The sequence below is a fragment of the Pezoporus occidentalis genome, unplaced genomic scaffold (genome assembly GCF_034315485.1).
Source record: "Pezoporus occidentalis ecotype Australia unplaced genomic scaffold, CSIRO_AGI_Poc_V1 ctg6, whole genome shotgun sequence".
In the NCBI taxonomy this organism is placed as follows: domain Eukaryota; kingdom Metazoa; phylum Chordata; class Aves; order Psittaciformes; family Psittacidae; genus Pezoporus; species Pezoporus occidentalis.
Genome location: NW_026915943.1, coordinates 4,780,075 through 4,802,510, shown reverse-complemented (window position 1 = coordinate 4,802,510; position 22,436 = coordinate 4,780,075). Strand labels below are relative to the sequence as shown.

Here is a 22,436-nt window from a genome sequence, read left to right as displayed (position 1 = left end):
TGTGCTAATTTGCCTTTGTAGGTAAGTGAAATACAGCACAGAATTTGTAAAGAGGTGCTTTGCGTTGTTCTCAATAACTAACTCCAGCTTTTCCTTCCTTCTATGCATAGCTGTCAACTGCCTCCTATCAGGCATCCCCCAAATGGTGCTTATTTTCACTGCAAATTTGATTGAACATTAGACAAAGTTTAAAATGTGTATTAGAAAATTCTGCATTCAAGTTCCTGTGTGTGCAACATGGGGTATGTGGCAGACCTCACAGAACTGACTTCTCACAGCTAAGGTTCTGTACCTTCCTATATGATTCATGAATACAGAGCTGGTCAACAATTAAAGTAACTCTGCCATTAAGAACTTTCATATTCATATTCTCTGTAATCGCCAGATGCTGTGTTAATTTAATCCATACCCAGATTTCACTTTTTCTGCTCCCCTGTAGCTTGCCTTTGCAAGATCACTGTCTTTAAGAAAGAAACAGCTCACAGACTAGGGCAAACATTTACAGGGACAGGGCCACAGCAATTGGAACATTAACTAGATTCAGAGCTCTTACCTCCCCAGGTAGTTCCTACTTGTGGAGCAGCAGATACAGGATGTACAGATGGTTGAAAAGTTGGCTGCAAATCAAGCAGATCATTTGGCAGCTTTGAAGTGCTACAAAGATAAATACAACTGTTTGAACTACAGCGATTTTCAATACATTGCAAATGCTAGTGGCTGTCAGTGGCGAGGAAAGCTTTATTACAAAGTGGCTGTTACAGAATAAACTTTGAACTAAGCCAAAATCAGAAAGTCTGGTGTATTTCCTATTTTCAGTTCTGTAGAAGACTGTTAATAAAGCCACTATAGTTCTATGTGATGCCAAGTGAATTTTGTCAAAGCTGTCTAAGACATAAAGACAATCAGTCTTCGCATCTTCCTCTCAGTCCAACAACGGGGCTAGAGCATGTTATGTTCAGCAACCTTCAGCAACTTATAAACAACCTCATGAAAGCCCTGCACCATGACAAAGGCAGACTGAGAATGAACTCTAACGGGCTGCAGCACCAAATGTTACACCTAAATTTCACAACTCCCACCTTTCCACTATCAACCAGTGGTGATAAACTGGCTTATATCTACTAAGGAACTTTGGGGAAGGCAAAAGAAAAGAAACCTTGAAACACTTGATCACACTGAGTCATGTGAGTGACAACTCATTTAGATACACATTTTAGACTACTGAAAACCAAACTGAGACCTAAGAACATCACATGGAAATGAAGAGTGAAGTCTTTATACAACTGCTGTAGTGACTTCAAGAGCCAAACAGAAACAGTAAAATTCAGCCTCCCGCAGCAAGTTAATTCCATACTTTGGATTTGCCTTGGAAAAAGCAAAAAAGTAAAAAAATGAGTACTGGTGTTCACCCAAAACTTTTCACCACACAAAATGAGCCAAAATGTGCACATAAAGCTGCTAGTGCGTACAGAAGCTAAGTTACTGTGGCATCCAAGCATCACTGAAACTTACATTGGCACCAGGGTTTAAAGGCTGGTAGTGACATCCTGGACCTCTCTATATTCTCTTGCTGACCCAATCATTTGTCTCATTAAGTTTTTACTATTTCATTTCCACAGTGATTCAACCTGCATTTTGCCACTACTGCTTCTAGTAAAAAGCAGCATGGTCTGGCACAGCCCTGTAACATCAGCAGCAGAACCAAGATCATTTTCAAGGTAAAGCTTGTTCAAGTTAATAATAGGGATTAATTGGACACATTGCGTCTAATAGCAAGCAACTGAATGCATGACCCAGCACATCCCCTGCGTGGCAGCTCCTGCTATAAAATCTGCTCTTTGCTCATAGCAGTCATACTGCCAGCAACTGAATTCAAACATGAAGACAAACTAGCATTTGTTCTTTCAGAAGAAAATGCTCTTGTCTTCACCATGTAGCATTTCTGGCTGTTTGAAGAAGCTTTATCAGATGTTTCCATGTTTCAGACCTCTTAAAAAGCAAGATCAGATATTCAAGTTACCAGTCCAAAGCATACACCCATTTCAAGGATTTCTGGCCTCTAAAAAGCAATTTGAAAGAACATCTTTTTCCAAGGAAGTCTTTCAGTTACTAACACTGACATTCTCTAGCTCCTTATATGTGATTCAGCTATTTTGCATGCATTGGTTTCATACAGTAGCTTTGTAACGGGGAAAGAAGGCTGTCACCTTCTGCAACTGCTTGATTTGACAGGTATTTTACACAATGAAGATCACACCCTTTCTCACACCAACAGTTCCTGCTAGTCAAAGACAAGGATTAGCGTACAGCGAGCACTCTTGCACTATCTTTGCAAGTCCTTGCAGACAGAGATGTCCCAGATAGAACTTAAGACTGCAAAACCTGCCTCTCTTCTTTCAAACCCTGTTTCAGGCTTTCCTTTCTCTGAAAATCTACCACAAACATTTGTTACTACTCTACTTGCAAAGACCTAGAACTGCAACATGAAATTCAGTATCATCTTTTTTGATCTCCCAAACTGAACTTCTATTTGGCTTTTCCCAAATGAATGTGTGTAAGGTTCAACACTGTAAGATACCACATCACTAATGTATCTATACCCAACCAATGTACATTCTACAGCAGAAATACAGAGGGACCACTAGCTGCAGTGCAACCCACAGTGAAGCATACCTGTTGGAAGAGCTAGGGGTAGAAAAAACATCAATGGCTGGTGTAGTCATTACGCTTCCTGCTGCAGTAGACACAGGAGAAGCTGCAGTTGTTAAAAAGGTATGAGGTTTCTTTGCAAGTTCTTTTAGACGTTGCTCCTGTTGGGAAAGTGAGCTGGCATAAGAAATCCACAAACAGCATTTGTATATCTGACTTCGGAGGTGAGTAAAGCTTTTAATTTATCCCACACACTAGTGACAGCTACTTATAGTTACCAGAGTCAGTGGTGCCACCAATCCTTCAGAAACCATTTCATCAACACCCCCCCCCCCCCAAATTGTATGCTGTATGCACATAAGACTGTCCTTCCAGCACTTGCCAACAGTACATATTCAGTATTAACAACTCTGTTTTTATCCTTTGCTCCTTTAAGAATCTCATCAAGCTATCCACAAGAACACAGGGGAAGCATTTTCAATTTAAAACTCTGTAAGCTTACCTTTAAAGCTTTTAAGCGAGCCTGTTCTTCCTCTAATGCAGCTTGTTTTTCCCTTTCATCTACTTTTGTAAGGAACAGGTCTGTGTTTGCAAGGGAAGACACTGCATCGAAAAGCGTGATAGCCCTAAAGTAATTGGACAGGAGAAAAGCTGGCTGTTAATAGGTGACACGTGACAGGAACACCTAGAGAACTCCTCGCTGGCATCCACCCAGTCTCCTCCTTAACTCCTTTATAACATTAATTATATCTTACACGTACAATACAAAGTGGTAAATTTAAATAAGATACGGCATATGAACTGCAAAGTGAAAATGCCTAGAAATCATGCTATCTACTCTTTTACACTGGATTGGGGATTTTCCCCCTTAAATATTTCCCCTCCAAACTGCAGCACAGAATCATGTTTGAAGCCTTTGCTCTTTTTCTGTTTGCCTAAAATGGCATTATTTATAGACACATGGGAATATCTGATAATCTGGGCTCCAATTCAAACTGTTGCTAATTCAAACAGGTTTAGTTAAGGGACTATCCATACACCTAGCATGTCCCACAGGAAAAGTTTGCACTCTATCATCATGTTTAAGAGTGTGCAAAAAAGATCTGAAAGAACTTTTAAAACAAACTCTTACAACAGGAAGCAAGTACTCTGACAAGTAGTTGATAAAACAGAGCTCACCCCTAATATTGTCACTGCTATAAGAAGAACATATATTAGTGCTTTACTTTCTGAACATGCATTAAAGAAATGCTTTTGAATTGGGCAGGTCTTCCCCCCTATATTAAGCTTTTTAAAATTTAAACAATGAAGTTGCCTGGAGGGCTCCTTTAGAGTGCACTTTGTGTTTCAGCAAGCCCGCAAAATCAGTGAGTACCTTTTACTATAGGCACTGTGGCTTTAATCCCCAATTACTTTAAAAATCCATTCTTAATGTAAGGACTTCTGGAAGCATTTTCTTGCTTTTGACAGAAAAGGGACTAAACTGAAGATATTAAGAGTCTAAATGCGCCATACCTTACAGAGTGTAATTATTAACACAAAATTAGCATTTGCAGGCTGCAAACGGACAAAGAACTTAGTTTCTCCTCAGAACTTTAAGATTAGGTGTTAAAAGTATAACTACGACATGATGGATTCTACAGCAAGTGACTACAGTTCCTCAGATTCTAGTTCTGTTGACCTGGAAAAAGCTACTCAGCAAAAGATACAACAACTTGCTTTTCTATCATTGCTAATACAATATAGCCTAAGCAAACCTTAGTTTATAATGGATTTCACATTCAAATCAATGTTTAAAAGGACAAGGGCATAAGCACCTGATTGCAGCTGTGCAATCTTTGATTTTCTTCCCTTCTAGAGAAGCTAAATGTTGTTCCAAAGCATCAAGAAGGCTACTCGGTGCCTGCAAAGAGAGACATTCAGGAACAGACTTGAAGAATCTAAGGCGAAGAAAATCAGTAGTTAAAAGACTTTGAGAGAATGCAACTGTAGGGTGACTGATACAATGGCTCGGGATACTTACACCACATCTTGGCATCCTGCACATATTGAATTACCTAAAATACCAGGTGATGTACTCTCCTCACTACATTACTCTGGCATAATGACTCACCAGTAGGTATTCAAATATGTCAAGAGATGTTAAAATCAACAGCTGGGAAGCAGCAAGCAGACAATCGGAAGCAGTCAGTATTTCAAGAGGCACTAAAGGAAATTGTACCTAAAGTCATTTCTACGTACACACTCTGCAAGCCTTCACAATGATTTAAGTGGGCATTTAACCAAAAACCACAACTTCCTCATATCATGTAAAAGCTTCATGATGTGAACTCACAGATATTAATTATGTCTTCAAGCACAACAGAAATAAGGTTGTCTTAAAACTCAGACTATGACAGAAATGATGTAGAATATTTAACAACAGATCACTGCATATAAAAGCCAGGCTCTGACAGGGTTTGGATTTGATCACAAACTTGGAAATAACTCGGTGACAAGACACATAAAAAAGCGTAAGTGCCAGACCATAATGCCAAGTTCTTCTGATTATACAACCCCAAACAGACATGTACTGGCAAGCATAATAGGCTTATCTACCTGTGAGAGATCTGGTATGTCTCCTCTGTCAATTCCAACTTGCTGTAATAAAACAAACGAGCAAAATGAACCGGTTTGCTTTTGTTAAAGGCAGAGATGCTTAAAAATCAAACAACGTTAACATGATGTAAAAGGCACAAAGCTGTCCATATACATTTTAAATCTCCACAATCTGAACTCTATAATAGTTAGTTATAACAAATTCTTCTGTTAAATGTATATGCATTTGAAGTAGGCATGTTACAGATTTTAACAGATACCACCTTAAAATAAAACAGTAAGAATCAAGTGTTTCGGAGTTCTAAGCCTAAAGAAGTTTGCCTATCCCACAATTTTCATGGCAAACTCTCAGACCTACTGATCCAGAGCATATATTTGCTGAAACAAAGAACCTTCAAAGTTCTGTGAAGCAGCTGTTTTCTAAAATGCAGATCAAACTTAAAATGTTCTGCAACAGGATATATTGCTACGATAGAAAGATTAATACTCTCAACTGAAGATAGTATCTATCTCTGCTACAGATACTGTGTCAGGACAGACTCTGAGACAAGCTTTATGGCTTGATTAAGAGATATATGAATAATGAAGGAAAGCAAAACAAGAACAGAAGCACACTTCAGCTGAGGAATTCCATCCTATTACTATATCAATTCCGCAACACTTCAGAAATGAGAACACAACAGAGTAACTACAGTGAAAAAAGAACCACAATACAATATTTTGCAAGGTAACAGCTTTTCCCCCTGTGAACACACCTGTAGCCAAGATATCTTTAAAAGAACACTCCCATGTTCATTCATTTCCCTCAATTTCTTATTTGTGAGTGGTTATTTCATCTAAAACCTATGGCAGAATTGCAGGTTTCCAACTAGAATACAGCTAGAATCATAGAAAGCAGCGAATTACCATGATGGGACTTCCTTCAAAACAAAGTTATTCTTCAAAGAAAGCTCACAATTATTAGGTAGCCAAGGACATTTTAGAATGCATATTTATATATCTCCATCAGATAAAACAGTAATTATTTTGCACTCAGCTTTTCAATACAGCCCTCAAATGAACTAATCACCAGGATAGAGGCTGATGAGGTGGCCCTTGATGGAACTGCAATTAGGCTGGAAGGAAAGAATATCTGCTTTATGAGAAAATGAGCACTTGTATAAGCTATTCCAGATACAAGGCATGATATTGGCTTATATATTGACTTAAATATTGGCTAACTGACATTTACCTCTGCAACTTTAAGGAACTCTGAGATCCGTGTCATTCTAGTGAGGAACTTCTTATATATATCAAGGCCTTCTTTGCACTGGTTCTTTTTCATATCAAAGTATTTTTCTACAAAGAGTGAGAATACTTGCATTAAATGAGAAACCAAGCATTCTGCAAAGGATATGCGAAGTCAAAGCATATAAACCAAGACAAACTGAAAACAGCCTGCAGATCTGTTTGATTATGTTAACTGCAGAGGTCACTATGCCTAACTTGCACCAAGTGACAGAAGCTCCATCGAGCACAAGCTAATGCTCACATGCATGCAAACACCTTACCTTGCAGGTACTAGATCTCACAAAAGCATAACCACCCTGAAGAGGACAATCAAATTTAAGAATAGGTCACCCAAGGAAATGCAAATTCATCGTCTTGGTTGAAATAAGGTGATTTTACAACCTGGCAGTCAGACATCTACTTTGTTCCAGTGGCCTCATATCAGTCAAGATTTGGATGTTTTCTGCCAGACTGATGCCTCTTGTTACAATGTGGTCTACAACAAGGTGCAATTGATTACAAAACTGAAAGCAAGAGGGTCCCACTCTCCTTGAATTAGCACTTTCAAGGCCTGTTTCTGTATTAAGTTTCACTCCAAATGTGAATGAAAGCAACTGCGTCCTCATTCTTACTGAGGGAAGAGAAGTAGACAAGGGCTTCAGACTGCCAGGCTTCAGACAGTCCTTTACTAATTCTGATTTTGCTTTCCATTTTGCAAGCACAGGGTAACACCAGCAATCAGGCAGCTTGCTCCAATCACAGAATACAACCAAACCAAGCAAACCAACAGATTACTTTCAAATTTAGGCTCCCCTGCATCTCCAGTGTGTGTGCAAGTGAAAGGGCCTGAACCCTGAATTTGCAATTCCCCTTAAAACAGAAGATATGCTCTAGAAACAGAAACCAATCAATCATTAAAACCAAGCAACATTCAAATTTCAACAGCTAAACAATCACAGATGGTGTGACTGCGAATTTGTAACTGACCATAGCTTATTCCACTTAAAAAGAAACAAAACCTGATCTTGTTTCTTAAAGGAAAAAAAGCCCATCAATATCATGATTCAGGTTTGCAAGCACTTCAATGAGACAACAAAAAAAAGGAACAACAAACCCACAATAAAGCAGTGCAAGTGAAGAAAATCCTGACTTGGCTTCACTTTCACAACTTTACCCATCCCTGTGTACAGTGCAATGGAAAATGCAATTGGACAGAAAAAGACTTGGAAATATTGGTGTTATTTCCAATTCAGATTTATTTTGATGTTTCACAGTAAGACTATTTCAACTTCTCAGAATTACAGCTCTTCGTAATTGCTCACTGAGCATCCTCCCCAGAGTTTAATGTTGCAGAAAACAGTTATATTTACCTAAGAGGTTAATAATCCCTTCGTTATATGCCGCAAACAGTCTAATGGCATCTTTGAAGAGGAGCATGAAGGCAGCATTAATTACACCATTTGTAAGTTCATTGCTATTGACCTAGGAAGATCAGAAAACAAAGTTAATTTAACTGAATTGATCCCTTATTGGAAAACTTCTAGTTGAACTCCAATTCTCTATCCCAAGGCATGCTTTCCATTCATCTCATGGGCTATTAGTCGAAAATAGCAGCACAGCACATCAACACAGGCTCAAATCAAATCATTTTGGCACATATTTTTGTTAACTAATGTTAACTAACTATAAGACAGAGGGCAGAAACAATCAACTTTTAAATGAACAAACAATTCTTATACAGTAAGAATACACAACAAACACTAACTTAGCATGAGGCATTCTCTCCAGTGAGCAAATACTTGTTTTCTTCTGATTTCTTGGAAGTATACCAATGAAGAAAACACTTGGTGCTCTTTAAGCTGTGCAGATAACATGGAAGCATGTTCAAAACCTTTAATCTTGACCTATTTTACAAGCTTGTGCAGGTTTGTACAAAGCCAGCAGTATACATGAGACGTGCATATATTGCTAAACTTACATTGAAGTCGAGAAGTGCATCCATTTGATTTTGTATAATTGGTACAGTTTTTAGGAGTTTTTCTGTGCTCATCGTTCTCATCACCCCATCAGCCCTGTTGGACAAAACAAAAGAACATTCTTCACCTGAATTTTGAAGTCAATTGTTACTGAGAAACAATGTAGAAAATAAAATAGGTCATCAGAGAACATTTAAATCATTGCCATTCAAAGCAGGCATTCTGGTGTTCAGGAATGCTGTCTAGCCAATACAACTGTAATAACCAGAGTGTATGAAAGCAACAACTTGTTTGGCCAAAATATGAATCCAAGATGAGTTTTTATTCAGAGGAAATTAAACTGATAGTGCTCAGAAATATATATAGAGAGCAGAGATACGATGCATCAGGTAAACATAAAACAATTCTCTGAAGATTATTTCTGAAGCTCATTTTTACCTATGCTTTTTCCAATCATCCGATGGTTATTTTGTGTCAGTTTGAATGGTTTTCTTTGCAACTAAAAGCAGTCAGAAAGACCAAACAAACATGGCAATGTTTTTCAAGACCAGAAAGTTTATAGACTACACAACACTTCCTTTTAATGGCTGATTAGGAGTATTTGGTTGTTTTATGAATTGTTCAGATTTAATAGACTAAGATTGGCTGCGTATTTGAAACAACTCATCAAATGAATACCAAAAATACCCCAAGGAAAGCCACAACTGAGGAAGAGATTAAATCACCTCAGTGACAAGAAACAACTGTTTTCTGTAAGGCAAATCAGCCTGCCTTGCAGTTAGTTCATCAGCATGCACACAGCAAACCAAATGTTTCCAGCAAGCGCATGTCTTGCGGTGCATCTGCACAGAAAGGCTGTGGCTGCTCTCCAGGCTGGAAAGCAGTGAGGAGCACGCTGCTTCAAACCTTCTACTCGTTCTGTATACTCCATCCTAACAGCAAACAGCAATTGCAGTTAATGTGGCAGGGCAAGGGTGCAGAACCCTTGAGGAAACTGAGGTGTGGAAAAGGCAGACTGTTGCCACCACAAGTGATTCTTGCTGGCCTGCAGAAGGACCTCCAGGCACATGCTGTGGGCTAAATAATTCACCTCATAAGGCCTGAAACACCTGATTGTAAACCAACTGTGTAACAATCAATAGTGTATCTGCAGCCACCTGACCACACACACATCACATATGTGGAACATGCTGAGTGGTTTGCGTGGCTGGGATTCCAACCATCTCTAAAGGCAGAAGGAGCGCAAGCATTCCTCTTTTATTTTACCATCATACTTCAAAACTAAAGGGACTCTATGCTATTAGCAAGGAGGCATAAGGGATTTGGACACTGTTCTGCAGCCAGTCCCAAATGCCTTTGTGACACTAATGCAAGGTATCATTGGACAGCCAACTAATGCACTTGGATAATTTAACAGTTTAAAGTTAAGATTTTTGTGGGTTAAGAATTAAGCTTTTAGCTTCCATATAAATTAACCTGTGTAAAGATGATAAAGAATGCCCAAATGTAAAAATAAGTTAGAGTTTTAAACTTTAAAAAGCACTGTATGCAGAGATAATGGAAAAAGATGGAGAGACTTGTAACCATCACAAGCTCTCCAGCCTTCTGATGAACGAGATCTCCAGGTTAGTTCTATCATTCACTGTAACATGCAATTACCTCAACTACTGGTGCTCTGCACTGTATTATATGTAAAGAAGTACCTAGTCTCAAACAACTAATTCCTCTTCAAGAAGCTCACTTTCCAGGGAAAATTTTAATTCCTATACACCAAGTATGAATTGCACTACATTACCAAGGTTGTGGACTTTATATGGAGGTTTTGGGACACGAACAGAGAAACACAAGGAAGGACTCAAGGTGTTTCACAGAACACTCATGTCACAGTTTCAGCTGGGATATACAGACTTAATTTTCTTCCCAGTAGCTGGTGCAGTGCCGGGTTTTGGATTTAGTCTAGGAATAATGCTGATAACACACCAGTGGTTTAGTTGTTGCTCAGCAGCACTTACCCTGATGAAGGACTTTTCAGTCTCATGCCATTGAGGAGGGGCACAAGAAGCCGGGAGGGAACAGAGACAGGACACATGACCCAAACTAGCCAAAGGAGTATTCCATACCACAGCATGTCATACCCAGTACAGAAATTGGGGGGAGTCACCTGGAAGGGCTAGATCACTGCTCAGGTCGGGCTTCATATTGGTCAGCGGGTGGTGAGCAATTGTATTGTGCATCACTTGTGTTTCATGCATTTAATTCCTCTTTTTCCTTTTAAAAATTGTATTTTACTTTATTTCAATTATTAAACTGTTCTTATCTCAACCTGCAGGTTTGACTTTTTCCTGATTCTATTCCCCATCCCATTAAGGGTCTGGAGGGAGAGCGAGTGAGCTGCTGCGTGGCACTTAGCTGCAGGCTGGGGTTAAACCACAACTTTTAAACATCCCAGAGCTAGAAACACAAGTAAATTGCATAGTTCCCTATACTGCATGCAAGACAAAGTAACTTTGTGATGCATTGTGAAAGATTTATCTAAACTTCTACTTGGTTTGATGCATACCATTTTTCATTTCTTCATATTAAACTGTTAATGTCTAAAGAAGCCAAATCACAACAACTGAAGTAAGATATTTTTGCAATATACATAACTGAGCAATGGAGCCTTTCTGTGTCATGGGAGACGTTCAACTGCGAAAAGCAGACCTTACTGCTCTACTAAGCTGGAGCCAACTGCGGTATTTTCCACTCTGAGGTTTTGCCTTATGCCCTGTAATTCAAAATAAGTAAAACAAAACACAGCTCTTACCCTCTTTTTACTTTTGTGAAGTCAAAAGCCACTTGTCTATAGGAAACTGCCTTTTCATTCAGATACCTGCTATACCGTCTGATAAACGTTGACATGTTATAACCTAAAAAACAAGTTCCAGAAGCTTATTACTTATCCTGTCAATTAAAGAACAAGAACTTCAGTCTAAAAGTGCAAGACATTAACTCAAAACAGCTTCATTAGCTATACAAAAGCAGGCAGTAATATAGTCTGTTATGAAAAACAGTGTACATCATCGTATCTACCATGTCAGACAACACGAAAGTATCTAGAAGACCTGACAAACGTGTAAGTTTACACTTTACTTCCAAAGAAATTACTTCCAAAAGCAAAACAAAGTATGTTTATGCAAGTTCTCTCATAGTATGATAGAAATTGCTATCAAATAAATTGGACAGAGCCTTGGGTGGCATGGTTTAGTGTGAGGTGTCCCTGCCCATGGCAGGGGGGTTGGAACTGGATGATCTTAAGGTCCTTTCCAACCCAAACTATTGTATGATTCTATGTTTCTACATGCATTCATGAAAATGTTCACATCGGCTGCACAACATTCTCTCGTTTGGAACTGAATAGAAATAAAGAAAAGACATTGAAGGAAATATTAAGACATGACAAAAAATTCTTCAATGTTAAGACAGTGGCAATAGGAAATGGTTTGATAACTGTCAGTCTAAGGATAAAGACCAAGATATGAAATCTGTTTGTAAATTATACTGAGACCTTGGAAGCTAAGACTCACTAAAATGAAGCCATTTGTAGACCCTTGTTATTACTGAGAAAGATTTGTCCCCAGGCCACCACCCTGTGTGCCTGTTTTGTGGCAAAAATGAGAAGTAGCTATAGGAAAAGTAATGCAGAAGGTAAGAAACCACCTCAGCAGACAAAGACAAAAGCAACATTCTTCCCTGTGAGGGTGCTGAGGCACTGGCACAGGGTGCCCAGAGAAGCTGCGGCTGCCCCATCCCTGGCAGTGTTTAAGGCCAGGTTGGACGGGGCCCCCGCTCATCACAGTGGGTTGGAACTGGATGAGCTTTAAGGTCCCTTCCAGTCCAAACCATTCTGTGATTCTACATATGACCAGAACTGCACTGAAATGCAGCTAAGAGTTTGGAACGGTATTTCACCTGGAAAATCTGAACCAGAAAAACACTTATTTGCCCACAGAATTAGCCTCAAAGATGGACGGAATGGCCTGTGAACAAAAAGTTAATTTTTTCATTTAGACACAGTTCTTTGTCTCACTGACACTGTATCCAATGTACATATGATGCATTTGTTGAAATGGAAGCTGCCAGTCAAAATATACCTCTTTAAATGGAGAAATCTCTTCAGAAATAAGAGGAACAGTCAGATCTGTTTAGCTAAACAAGTTAGAAACAGTTATAGGTAAAGCCTTCCCTGAAAGATACAGCCAATTCCTCCAGCAGACAGCTTCTGTCATGCCACAACAGCACTGAAATTAAGAAATGCTGTTTGGGGTAAAACAGACAGAGAAATTACTTCTGAAATGACAGGACCCATTAGAGTCACCAAGTTGCACTGACTGTCCCCCAGCACTCTACCCACTTGTAATGAAAAAGTCACCTTACCTTGCAATCCACTCTTGTCTAGGAAATTGCTCAGATTAAACAACGTGTTTCTGGACGCCAGATACTGGATAAAACGCTGGATGAAAGGAAATATTGGAATGCTTTTACTACGTTACCCGTGAGCTGCAACTGAGCTAACAGTATTAGGAACTCTTCTTAGCCAGCTTACAAAATTCAGCTTTTATACTGTGAGACTGATGTGAAATCTGGAAGCTATGACAAAAACTCAGGTGAACTTTCAAAAGAAGCTACTTATAATTTTCTATGTAAAAACCTATGATAAATCAAAGTGAAGGAGATATTGCACAAAGGCCTCTGACTCAGAGACTTTGTTTATTTGAAGCCAGAATACAGAACTGGAAACTTCTGACCAAATCCCTCCAAATACATTCTCATTTTACATGCTCACAGTTGTTTCACTGACTTCAAGTCTGTAACAGTTGATTTCATTTTACCCATCAGCCAAAGCTAGTTGATAATGCTCAGCATGCATGTGTAATGGTACTTAGCTTAAATATGAAAAAAGGTGATATAAATGTTAGTTTGCTTATAAATCAAATGCTAAATAAACATAAGAATCCATACAAAGCATTAACACAGTATCACAGTTAGTACATCTTATTAGTTACACCTAATTCTGAATTAGGTTTCACAACGTGATTTTCATCTTGTAAAGACATTCCAGACCACTGGCACCACATCTTAATTTAGCAGGAAAAATAGCTCTGTCATATGAACCATTGTATAGAGAGCTGTTATAAAAACAAACCAAACATTCACTTGCAATAACATTTTGACAGAGGAAAAAAATAGTTCTGATTAGTGTAACATATACCACTGAATTATTTTTGTTGGCATAAATAGGTTATGTTGGAAAAAGACTGGAGAAATGTAAAGGCACTTCAGTGCTCTGCTGTAGCAGAATTCAGCAAAAGCTGCAGAACCAAATGCTTTTCAGGTTTTTTGCAAAGGGATTTACAGATTCTCTAAGAACTTGTAGACATTTTCATCATTTCAAGCATTGGAACAGGCTGCCCAGGGAAAGGGTTGAGTCACCATCCCTGGAGGTACTGAAAAGTCGTCTAGGTTTGGGAACATGGTTTAGGGGTAGACTTGGCAGTGCTGGGTTAAAAGCTAGACTCAATCTTAAATCTTTTCCAATCTAAACAATGCTCTAAGCACTCAGTTTCCATGTTCACTGATCAAGAACTATTTCTGTGTGTGAAAAGTTTCATCTTGAGCGCCAATCTAACCCTCACTACTTCTATAACACATTTAGGAAGCAAAATTTGGCAGTTTTATTCTTAAAATACAAAGTATTTCAGACAGTGAACTCATGAAATACCTTTTAATTACTATGAAGTATATTGGCATCAGTTCAAAAATGTATATGACCCACAATGCAAATACACCAAAAGCATATAGACTATTTTGGGAAGTGTCAATTATCCCAGCGACAATGCTTAAAGTCAACATGAGAAGTCTGCCCTCTTGTGGCTTACTTAGCTTCAAAGAACAGATTTTCACCAAGGCATACTCTGCAGCTAAGGTGCAAGAGAAACCATTATATATAACCCCACCCGGAGCCAGCCAGTCAGCCAGCCAGAGGAAGCAAGTAAACAACCTATAAGAACACTGCAGCCTGAAATGAAGTTTGGGTTCTTTCTACAAACTCCTACTTGTAATTACGTAAAGCTATCCCTCTTAATTCCAGTATTCATATCTTTACTGTTAGGGTGGTGAGGCACTGGAATGGGTGGCCAGGGAAGCTGTGAATGCTCCATCCCTGGCGGTGTTCAAGGCCAGGCTGGACAGAGCCTTGGGTAACATGGTTTAGTGTGAGGTGTCCCTGCCCATGGCAGGGGGGGTGGAACTGGATGATCTTAAGGTCCTTTCCAACCCTAACTATTCTATGATTCTATGATTTTTGCCTTATACTGACTGCTTGCAGTAAAAAGGAAGGTTTAGAAACACTTCCTAAGGAAGCCTTAAAAAATAAAATTTTAGTTTGTTTTTTTTAAATGCAGAAACTTCCAAGATGCTGCATTTTCCATTTGAAAAAATAAGGCCCCAGAGGAATTCCAGTTGTGAAACAAACCAAGCTCATTCCTTTTTGTGTAAACTCGGGTTCTGTTTAATTGTTCTACAGTATTTTATGCTATTTTGGTGTTCAAAGTCAAAGCCAGCTCAGAGGCACACATTCATCTTCACTGCAAAGGGCTAAGGGGTGATAATGGAAATCAGTTCCGAATCAAGTTATCAGGGAAAAAATACCATCTGGATTAGCTGGAGCATGAACCTGAAAAAGCTTCCACATCTTCAGCTTCCAGAATCCCATTCCAAGCTAATTGCTGTTGGGTTTGGGGGTTCTTTTATTATTACAATAACACCACAGGAAAAAAAAAAGGTACCTCCAGCATTCAGGACACTGATTCTAAACTTATAAACTATATTTAAAGTAGAAACAAACTAAATAGCTAACATATAATGAGACCTGTGTTCATGCAGGGTTAAGACACAAAGAAGCAAAACTAAAGCTTTTCTTACAAAGACCATTAGTGGGAAGCATTTAGCTGACATTTATAGAAATGAAGTGCTATAACTGTTCCCAGACATATCATTTTTGGTCTTACCTCATTTCCATACACCATTAGATGATGGGTTGTGATGAGAGATTTGAAGACCACTACCCAGCTACTGTTGGTAGTTCTTTCAAACAAACTGTCTGCCAACTGGGGGATGTTCACATTCATCTCATTTGTGCACTGGATTAAATCTGCAATACAGGAATTTTCGTTATTATTATTGAGTTCTGTGAAGGAACATCAGTAACATACAAAAATACCAGTACATTCATTTTATATAGTGATATTTCCTATGAAAGCTGAGGGGCTTTCTAGCAAGATAAATAATTACTTGAAAATCACCATGGTACTGGGCTACCAGAAGCTTGTAACACAAACTCAGGTCTGCTCAGTGCCAAGATTCCAGGTATTGAATTGCTTTAGCAGTTGCCTTAGAAGGTGCTGGAAGAGAAGTACCATAGTGACTTACACTATCTCTGACTAACAACTCCCAGCTTTCAAACATCTAAAGCATTAAATAACAAAGTCATTCCTACACGCTGTCATTTCATTAAGTTTTACTAGAAGATTAGGACTAGAATTAACTGTAACCTCTGATTTCTGGCCTTTTAATGGACCTGTAAACTCTGCTAGCCATTGGTTCAATGTGAGTAATAGAAGATTCAAATATTGCTTAGTCTTGATACAATGCTATCAACACCTTTAAAAGGGCAGAGGAAATGTTAAGTGAAAAAAGAAGCCTCTAGCTACAACGCCAGAAGCTTGGCAGATGAATTTAGTTATAAAGTGGGGTATTAACTGAAAAGATTAGCTAAAACAAAGCTAGCCAATTCCTGTCCAACCTGGAATTCCAGTAGACAAGATCCAGTGACTCTTCTAACAGCTGTTAAAAAGTTACCGTGCCCGCCTTTATTCTAGCTTTACTACTGTCACAACTGTATAATCACAGTTAGCCAAACTTACAATACAACTAATGTAATAATATATAATAATGCAGTAACTAATTGCCAAATGCTAATGAAGGAAGCTATGACTTAGGATCACGATGCTGCAGTGACAAATACAACACAAACAACTACATTAACATCTGGATGTGATGTAACACAGCTTGCCAGCATTTAATACAAAGCTTAACTTAAAGCAACACAGCACTGATGACATTTTACTACTGTTACCACCCCAAAAATAAAACAGTAATTTTCACTCAAACTGCCAAAGGTCACAGCTCAGTAAAGATCAAGACATGACTAATCTCTGTGCCTGTCTATGGCACAGGGCTTATTCAAGTTACTAAGACTAAGTAAAAACATCCATTTAATCTTTAACCTTTGAAGACAGTTTTATATCTGAACGAACAACCACTCATCACAGAGGACTTGTGAAAGACGGGATCCTCCTTCAGCCTGAGAAGCAGGGAAGTGTGGCTACCACAAACTCAGAACTACCATGGTCAGGACTGAAAGGGCTGCTGCTTACAAGTTACAGTATTAAAGGAAGCAAAGCAGGAAATGATCTCTACATTCAAAATGCAATGAGATGGCGAGATTAGATGTTCCTTTATCTACAAGTAAAACTGTGATGACTACAGGCATTCATGACCTCATTTTTAAGTCAGGGTTATCTATTATTGGATGATGATTTGGGGCTGTTAAGACAATGCAAGGATATTACTCAGCAAGAGATCTGCTCTGAACTGGATCATTAAAACCAAGCCCTGCAGCATCCTGATCTTCAGGTCCTCCCACCTAAGTAACAACACAAGCAGTTTTGTGCAAGGCTATCCAGCAGGAACACACATTCAGTACAAAGGTATATGCATCATGGGATGGCAAGTCATACATGTGGGCATAAGAGGTGCAAGAGCATATTAGAAAGTGAGAACTTCTATTAAATGCAACATTTGCCAACAAGTCAACAGTGACAGAGGTGCCCTTTAAAAATCCACTATCTAAAATCAGTTAAAAATCTCCATTCTGGATGATATTTGGTGCTGGAATAAATGTCTTCTGAAACACCACTGGACTTGCAAATGATGTTTTGGTATGTGTTGCAGTGCGTAAAAGAAAACAGGCTCTGTAACCCAGCAGAAAATCATCCCTCACAGGAGTGATGAGTGCTTATGTGAAAAGCATATGAATGACCTTGGGGGGCAGGGGGAGAGAGGGCAGGCATGCTAGGAAGGAGAACTAATAGCCAGCTGGGAGAGAACATAGGCAAGAACTGAAGTACACAGGCAAGCATGGCCCTGACTGGAAGGGAGTGATGCCACAGTTACTACAAACTAAGTTTAGCAAAAACATGAAGTTTCTTTCCCTGCAAAAACACAGGTTGAGTATCACAGATACTTAATAACCTGCTATATCTCAACAGCCCAAAATGCCTACATCATACACATTTCAGAAGTGTTACATCTACCTAAAGGTTCTTTGGGTGTATTTGCATGAGTGATGTTAATTAGGTAAAGAAATATTTGCACAGTTAAACCCAAATTACATCAGCAATTTTTGTGCTAACCATAGCACAAACCCAGCAGACAGCACCCTGCAGCCCACACTGCCTGTTCGGGAATACTGTCATATTCAGCGTTCCTGCTTATTTATCCTATTCCCACAGACACCCTTCATTAAGGGAAAGGAATGAATATATCATTATTTTCACATCCTACACTTTACACAACTCGTCTCACACCCACCTATGAAAATAGTAGCTATGTGTTTTGAAACCCAAGTGCCCAAAGCAACAAATCTCAAGACTGCTAGTTACCGGCTATGGTGTCAGCTATATATACCACAGGCAGGTATATAACCAAAGGGCACAGCACTGAAGGGAACAGCTTTAACCTTAGAAAAGAACAGAAAAGAAGCAAAGAAAAAGCAAGCAAACAACAAAGCAGAACCTTTGGTGAATTAAGTGTGATGACTGTTTCATCTTTGATCTTCTTTTCATAGGAGAGAAGGAGCAATTGAATTAGGATTGAACACTAACCCCCATCAATACTACAGAAAGGAAGGTCACTCTCCTGGGAAGCAGAAACTATCCCAAAGCTGCTAAAGCTTCCACAGCATAAGATACAGTGCATACAGATATTAAATAATAAACATTGATCTTTGTTTCAAAGGCAGCAGTTCACTGCTGAGAACTGTAAGTTAAGCTTGCAGCTGTCTGGGAAGGTTGTATAAGGGAAGCTCAGACAGCCAGGAATGCAGAGTCATACCCATGGAGGCAGAGACAGATCAGAGAACGGCCATAAGCACAGAACAGATGAGGCACAAGTGGCTGAAAGAGGTGGGTTTATTCCATTGGCAGAGCATAAGACTAAAGGCAGAGAGAGGGCAGACTCTGCCAGGGATGGGGCAGCCACAACTTCTCTGGGCACCCTGTGCCAGCACCTCAGCACCCTCACAGGGAAGAGCTTCTGCCTAAGAGCTCATCTCAATCCTCCCTCTGTCAGTTCAAATCCATTCCCCCTTGTCTTGTCCCTGTGTGCCTTTGTCAAAAGTCAGTTCAGTGGAACATGAAGATTGCCATCTTGCTGTGACAGTGGCTGGTCAAGCACTACTTAAGTTTATGCTGAACTTGCGTATGTCACATCACAAGTTACTTACTAGAACAGCACAGCTAAGAAAAACAAATACAAGCAGTACAGACACCCCAAACTGACCACTTCAATTTTCTACCACCCTTTTACTGCAGCTATTTTAAAACGAGCACTTGCTTACTCACTGAATCCATATTCATGTTTGCTAAAACAGCTAAAACCATAAGACTGTTCTGCTGCAAGACTCAGCAGTTGAGCTTGTCCAGGATCAACTGCTGCAAAATAAAGGTGTTTAAAATACTTAGGTGGAAATCACTTGGGAATAGAAGTTATTCTAGACTACACAATGCCTTCCTAAATTGGGAAGCTACAGTAGAAGGAGGGATCTATGGAAAATCATCTCCAAGTAGAAGCTGCAATGAAGGAGCTTATTACCCCAGTGCTGATGGAAAATGTTAAGGTAAACCATGGCAATAGATAGGTCTTCCAGACTGGCTAAGTTTGGTCTAACACAGGTCCAAACCCAAAGTATCTTCACAATAAGAGCACTCTGATCTTCCCTCATACGTGGATGCTGCAGTTTTCATGAAGTTGACTGGGAAATGACTAAGAAAAATGCACCGCAATCCTGGGCAGCCGCTCACATGTGATATTCAGGCTAACTACAACTAGAAACTAAGTCACAAGTCCTGCCAAAAACTTGGGCAGTTTGCATTGTAAGAATTAGCCCAATTAATTCCTTTTTAAAAGGTATTACAGAGCTCAAAAAGAAGAGCAGATCACTTTACTACTGCTCCTATTCAAAGGAGCCAGCTTTCACGCTGCAGCCAGCCTCTGCGTGGATGGCATGTTTGCTTCTTATCCTTGCTAGAGATATTACTGTTGTAAAAACTCAGTGTCTCCCCACACAGCTTCTCACAGGAGTCAAGCCTGTGGCTGAAAGTCCACCCACAGCCACAGAAATTGGTGTCACAGATGCAGAATTGCAACTGAGTGCAAGAGTCAATATGGAAATGGTCAACTGAACTCTTCAAAAGGGGCAAAATTCACCTTAGTGTGTATTTTAACTTCACAAACACACGCTAGAAGTATAAGGCACAATTAAAGACAGGCATGTATACCATCACCACATGAAACAAATGCTTGTTCTCCCATGCCAATGTAAAATCAACATACAAAAGACACTATGGATGATTAATCAAACCACATAGTCACAGCTTGAGTTTATGTATCAGAATATACACAAGCTTAGCTCCAGGTCCAAGAGGAGTCTCCAGTTCATTCTGTGATCTTCCACAAACACACATGTACACAGCTAGGCCCAACAAGTCCTATATAGGAATGGTTCTTTGATTATGAACACTACGAAAGTACAACCCTACTAAAGTGGGCAAATGGCTCACTTCTTTGTATCATTACCTTTGGACACTGTTAAGTATCTCCACTCTACCACAAGGTACTGACAAAGACTAAAGGTCATTCTGAACAGACAACACACTTTTCAGGTAGCACATGAAGCTTTAATTCAGATAAACTCAATGCCCAGACAAAGAAAACATTGTGATAAAAGAAATACATATATAATCACACGTGAAACTCACAAGTAATTGTTAATATCCTGCTGTTCCAGAACAGTCAGAATAAATCTACTCTAAAATAAATACAGTCAGAATAAATCTACTCTAAAATACATACAGTCAGAAGTTCAGTTTACCAGGAGAAGTGAAGTTATCAAACAAAGTTGTCAGGAAGCTCTCACTTGCCTTAATACTTCCCTTTTTTCTTAAGAGGATGAACGTCAAAAACCATTATTAGCATTTAAATACTTATCAGTGGATCCAAACTACAAGCCAAGCATGCATCAGGTCAAGTTCACCTACCCAGTAAATTTATGACTGAAGCCAAACCACACAGCAAAGCAGTTTCTTTTTTTAAATATAAAAGGAAAACTGAAGCATTTTTTGAAATAGGTAATTATACTTAAGAAATTATGGCCACATAGAGAAGTTCAATAGAACACAATCACCTATTTAGCACACGTGGTGCCTTTCAAGCTAAAGAGGTAATACGCTGGTGACTGACGTTCCACTTGCACAAGGGAACACTTGTGGCTAATGACTATTGGTGGAATATAGGACAGTGTCTACACTTAAAATAATCATACTCAAGAGGGTGCATTTGCTTATGATCAATTCCCCTTTCACCTAAGGCCAGAAGAAATGATTGTAGCAAAGTGCTTAAGCTAAAGATTTAAAAACCTATTGATAGCTTATTTCTTTTTCCTTAGGGGTACAGTTTCTCCACAAGATGCAGCATTCAAACCTGAAACACTTTTGCTTCATTACACTTTTGAAAACCACGTACATTGGGGAAAACTTCAGTGCCTCCACTTAACCCAGAAGCTGAAAGAAGATGATACAGGTGTCTGCTCTGCTAAGACACAGGTTCAATTCCCTTCTCCAGCTGTCTAGATTTCAACTCATACAATGGTTTGAAGGGACCTTAAAGCTCATCCAGTTCCAACCACCTGCCACAGGTTGGTGAGAGCCAGCATGGCTTCACTAAGGGGAAATCCTGCCTGACCAATTGGGTGGCCTCCTATGATGGGGCTACAGAACTGATGGACAGGGCTAGAGCAGTTGATGTCATCTACCTGGACTTGTGCAAAGCACTTGACACTGTCCCACACGACATCCTTGTCTCTAAATTGGAGAGACATCAATTTGACGGATGGACCACTCGGTGGATAAAGAACTGGCTGGATGGCCGCACGCAAAGAGTTGTGGTGAATGGCTCAATGTCCGGCTGGAGACCAGTAACGAGTGGTGTCCCTCAGGGATCAGTGTTGGGACCGGTCTTGTTCAACATCTTTGTCGCTGACATGGACAGTGGGATTGAGTGCGCCCTCAGCAAGTTTGCCGATGACACCAAGCTGTGTGGTTCGGTTGATACCCTGGATGGAAGGAATGCCATCCAGAGGGACCTTGACATGCTTGTGAGGTGGGCTGATGCCAACCTCATGAGGTTTAACCATGACAAGTGCAAGGTCCTACACCTGGGTGGGAGCAATCCCAGGCACAGCTACAGGTTGGGCAGAGAAGAGATTCAGAGCAGCCCTGCAGAGAAGGACTTGGGGGTGTTTGTTGATGAGAAAATGAACGTGAGCCGGCTTCAGTGTGTGCTTGCAGCCCAGAAAGCCAACCGTATCCTGGACTGCATCAAAAGCAGCATGACCAGCAGGTCGAAGGAGGTGATCCTGACCCTCTACTCTGCTCTTGTGAGACCTCACCTGGAGTATTGTGTGCAGTTCTGGTGTCCTCAACATAAAAAGGACATGGAACTGTTGGAACAAGTCCAGAGGAGGGCCATGAAGATGATCAGCACCTCCTGTATGAAGACAGGCTG

At 39.8% G+C, this 22,436-nt stretch overlaps 1 protein-coding gene across 9 annotated transcripts in view; it reads right to left on the bottom strand.

The window, feature by feature from the left end:
* PICALM (phosphatidylinositol binding clathrin assembly protein) overlaps positions 1–22,436 on the bottom strand; it is a 74,948-nt gene that overhangs the window by 28,023 nt on the left and 24,489 nt on the right. For all 9 annotated transcript variants that reach the window (XM_062639155.1, XM_062639146.1, XM_062639147.1 and 6 more), the window contains exons 2-12: positions 15,542–15,684; positions 12,909–12,984; positions 11,299–11,401; positions 8,495–8,588; positions 7,887–7,998; positions 6,479–6,585; positions 5,248–5,289; positions 4,467–4,552; positions 3,152–3,275; positions 2,674–2,810; positions 554–654 (exon numbers count right to left, since the gene is read on the bottom strand). In XM_062639155.1, the coding sequence (XP_062495139.1) occupies positions 554–654; positions 2,674–2,810; positions 3,152–3,275; positions 4,467–4,552; positions 5,248–5,289; positions 6,479–6,585; positions 7,887–7,998; positions 8,495–8,588; positions 11,299–11,401; positions 12,909–12,984; positions 15,542–15,684 (1,125 nt within the window). The remainder of the gene's footprint in view (positions 1–553; positions 655–2,673; positions 2,811–3,151; positions 3,276–4,466; positions 4,553–5,247; positions 5,290–6,478; positions 6,586–7,886; positions 7,999–8,494; positions 8,589–11,298; positions 11,402–12,908; positions 12,985–15,541; positions 15,685–22,436) is intronic.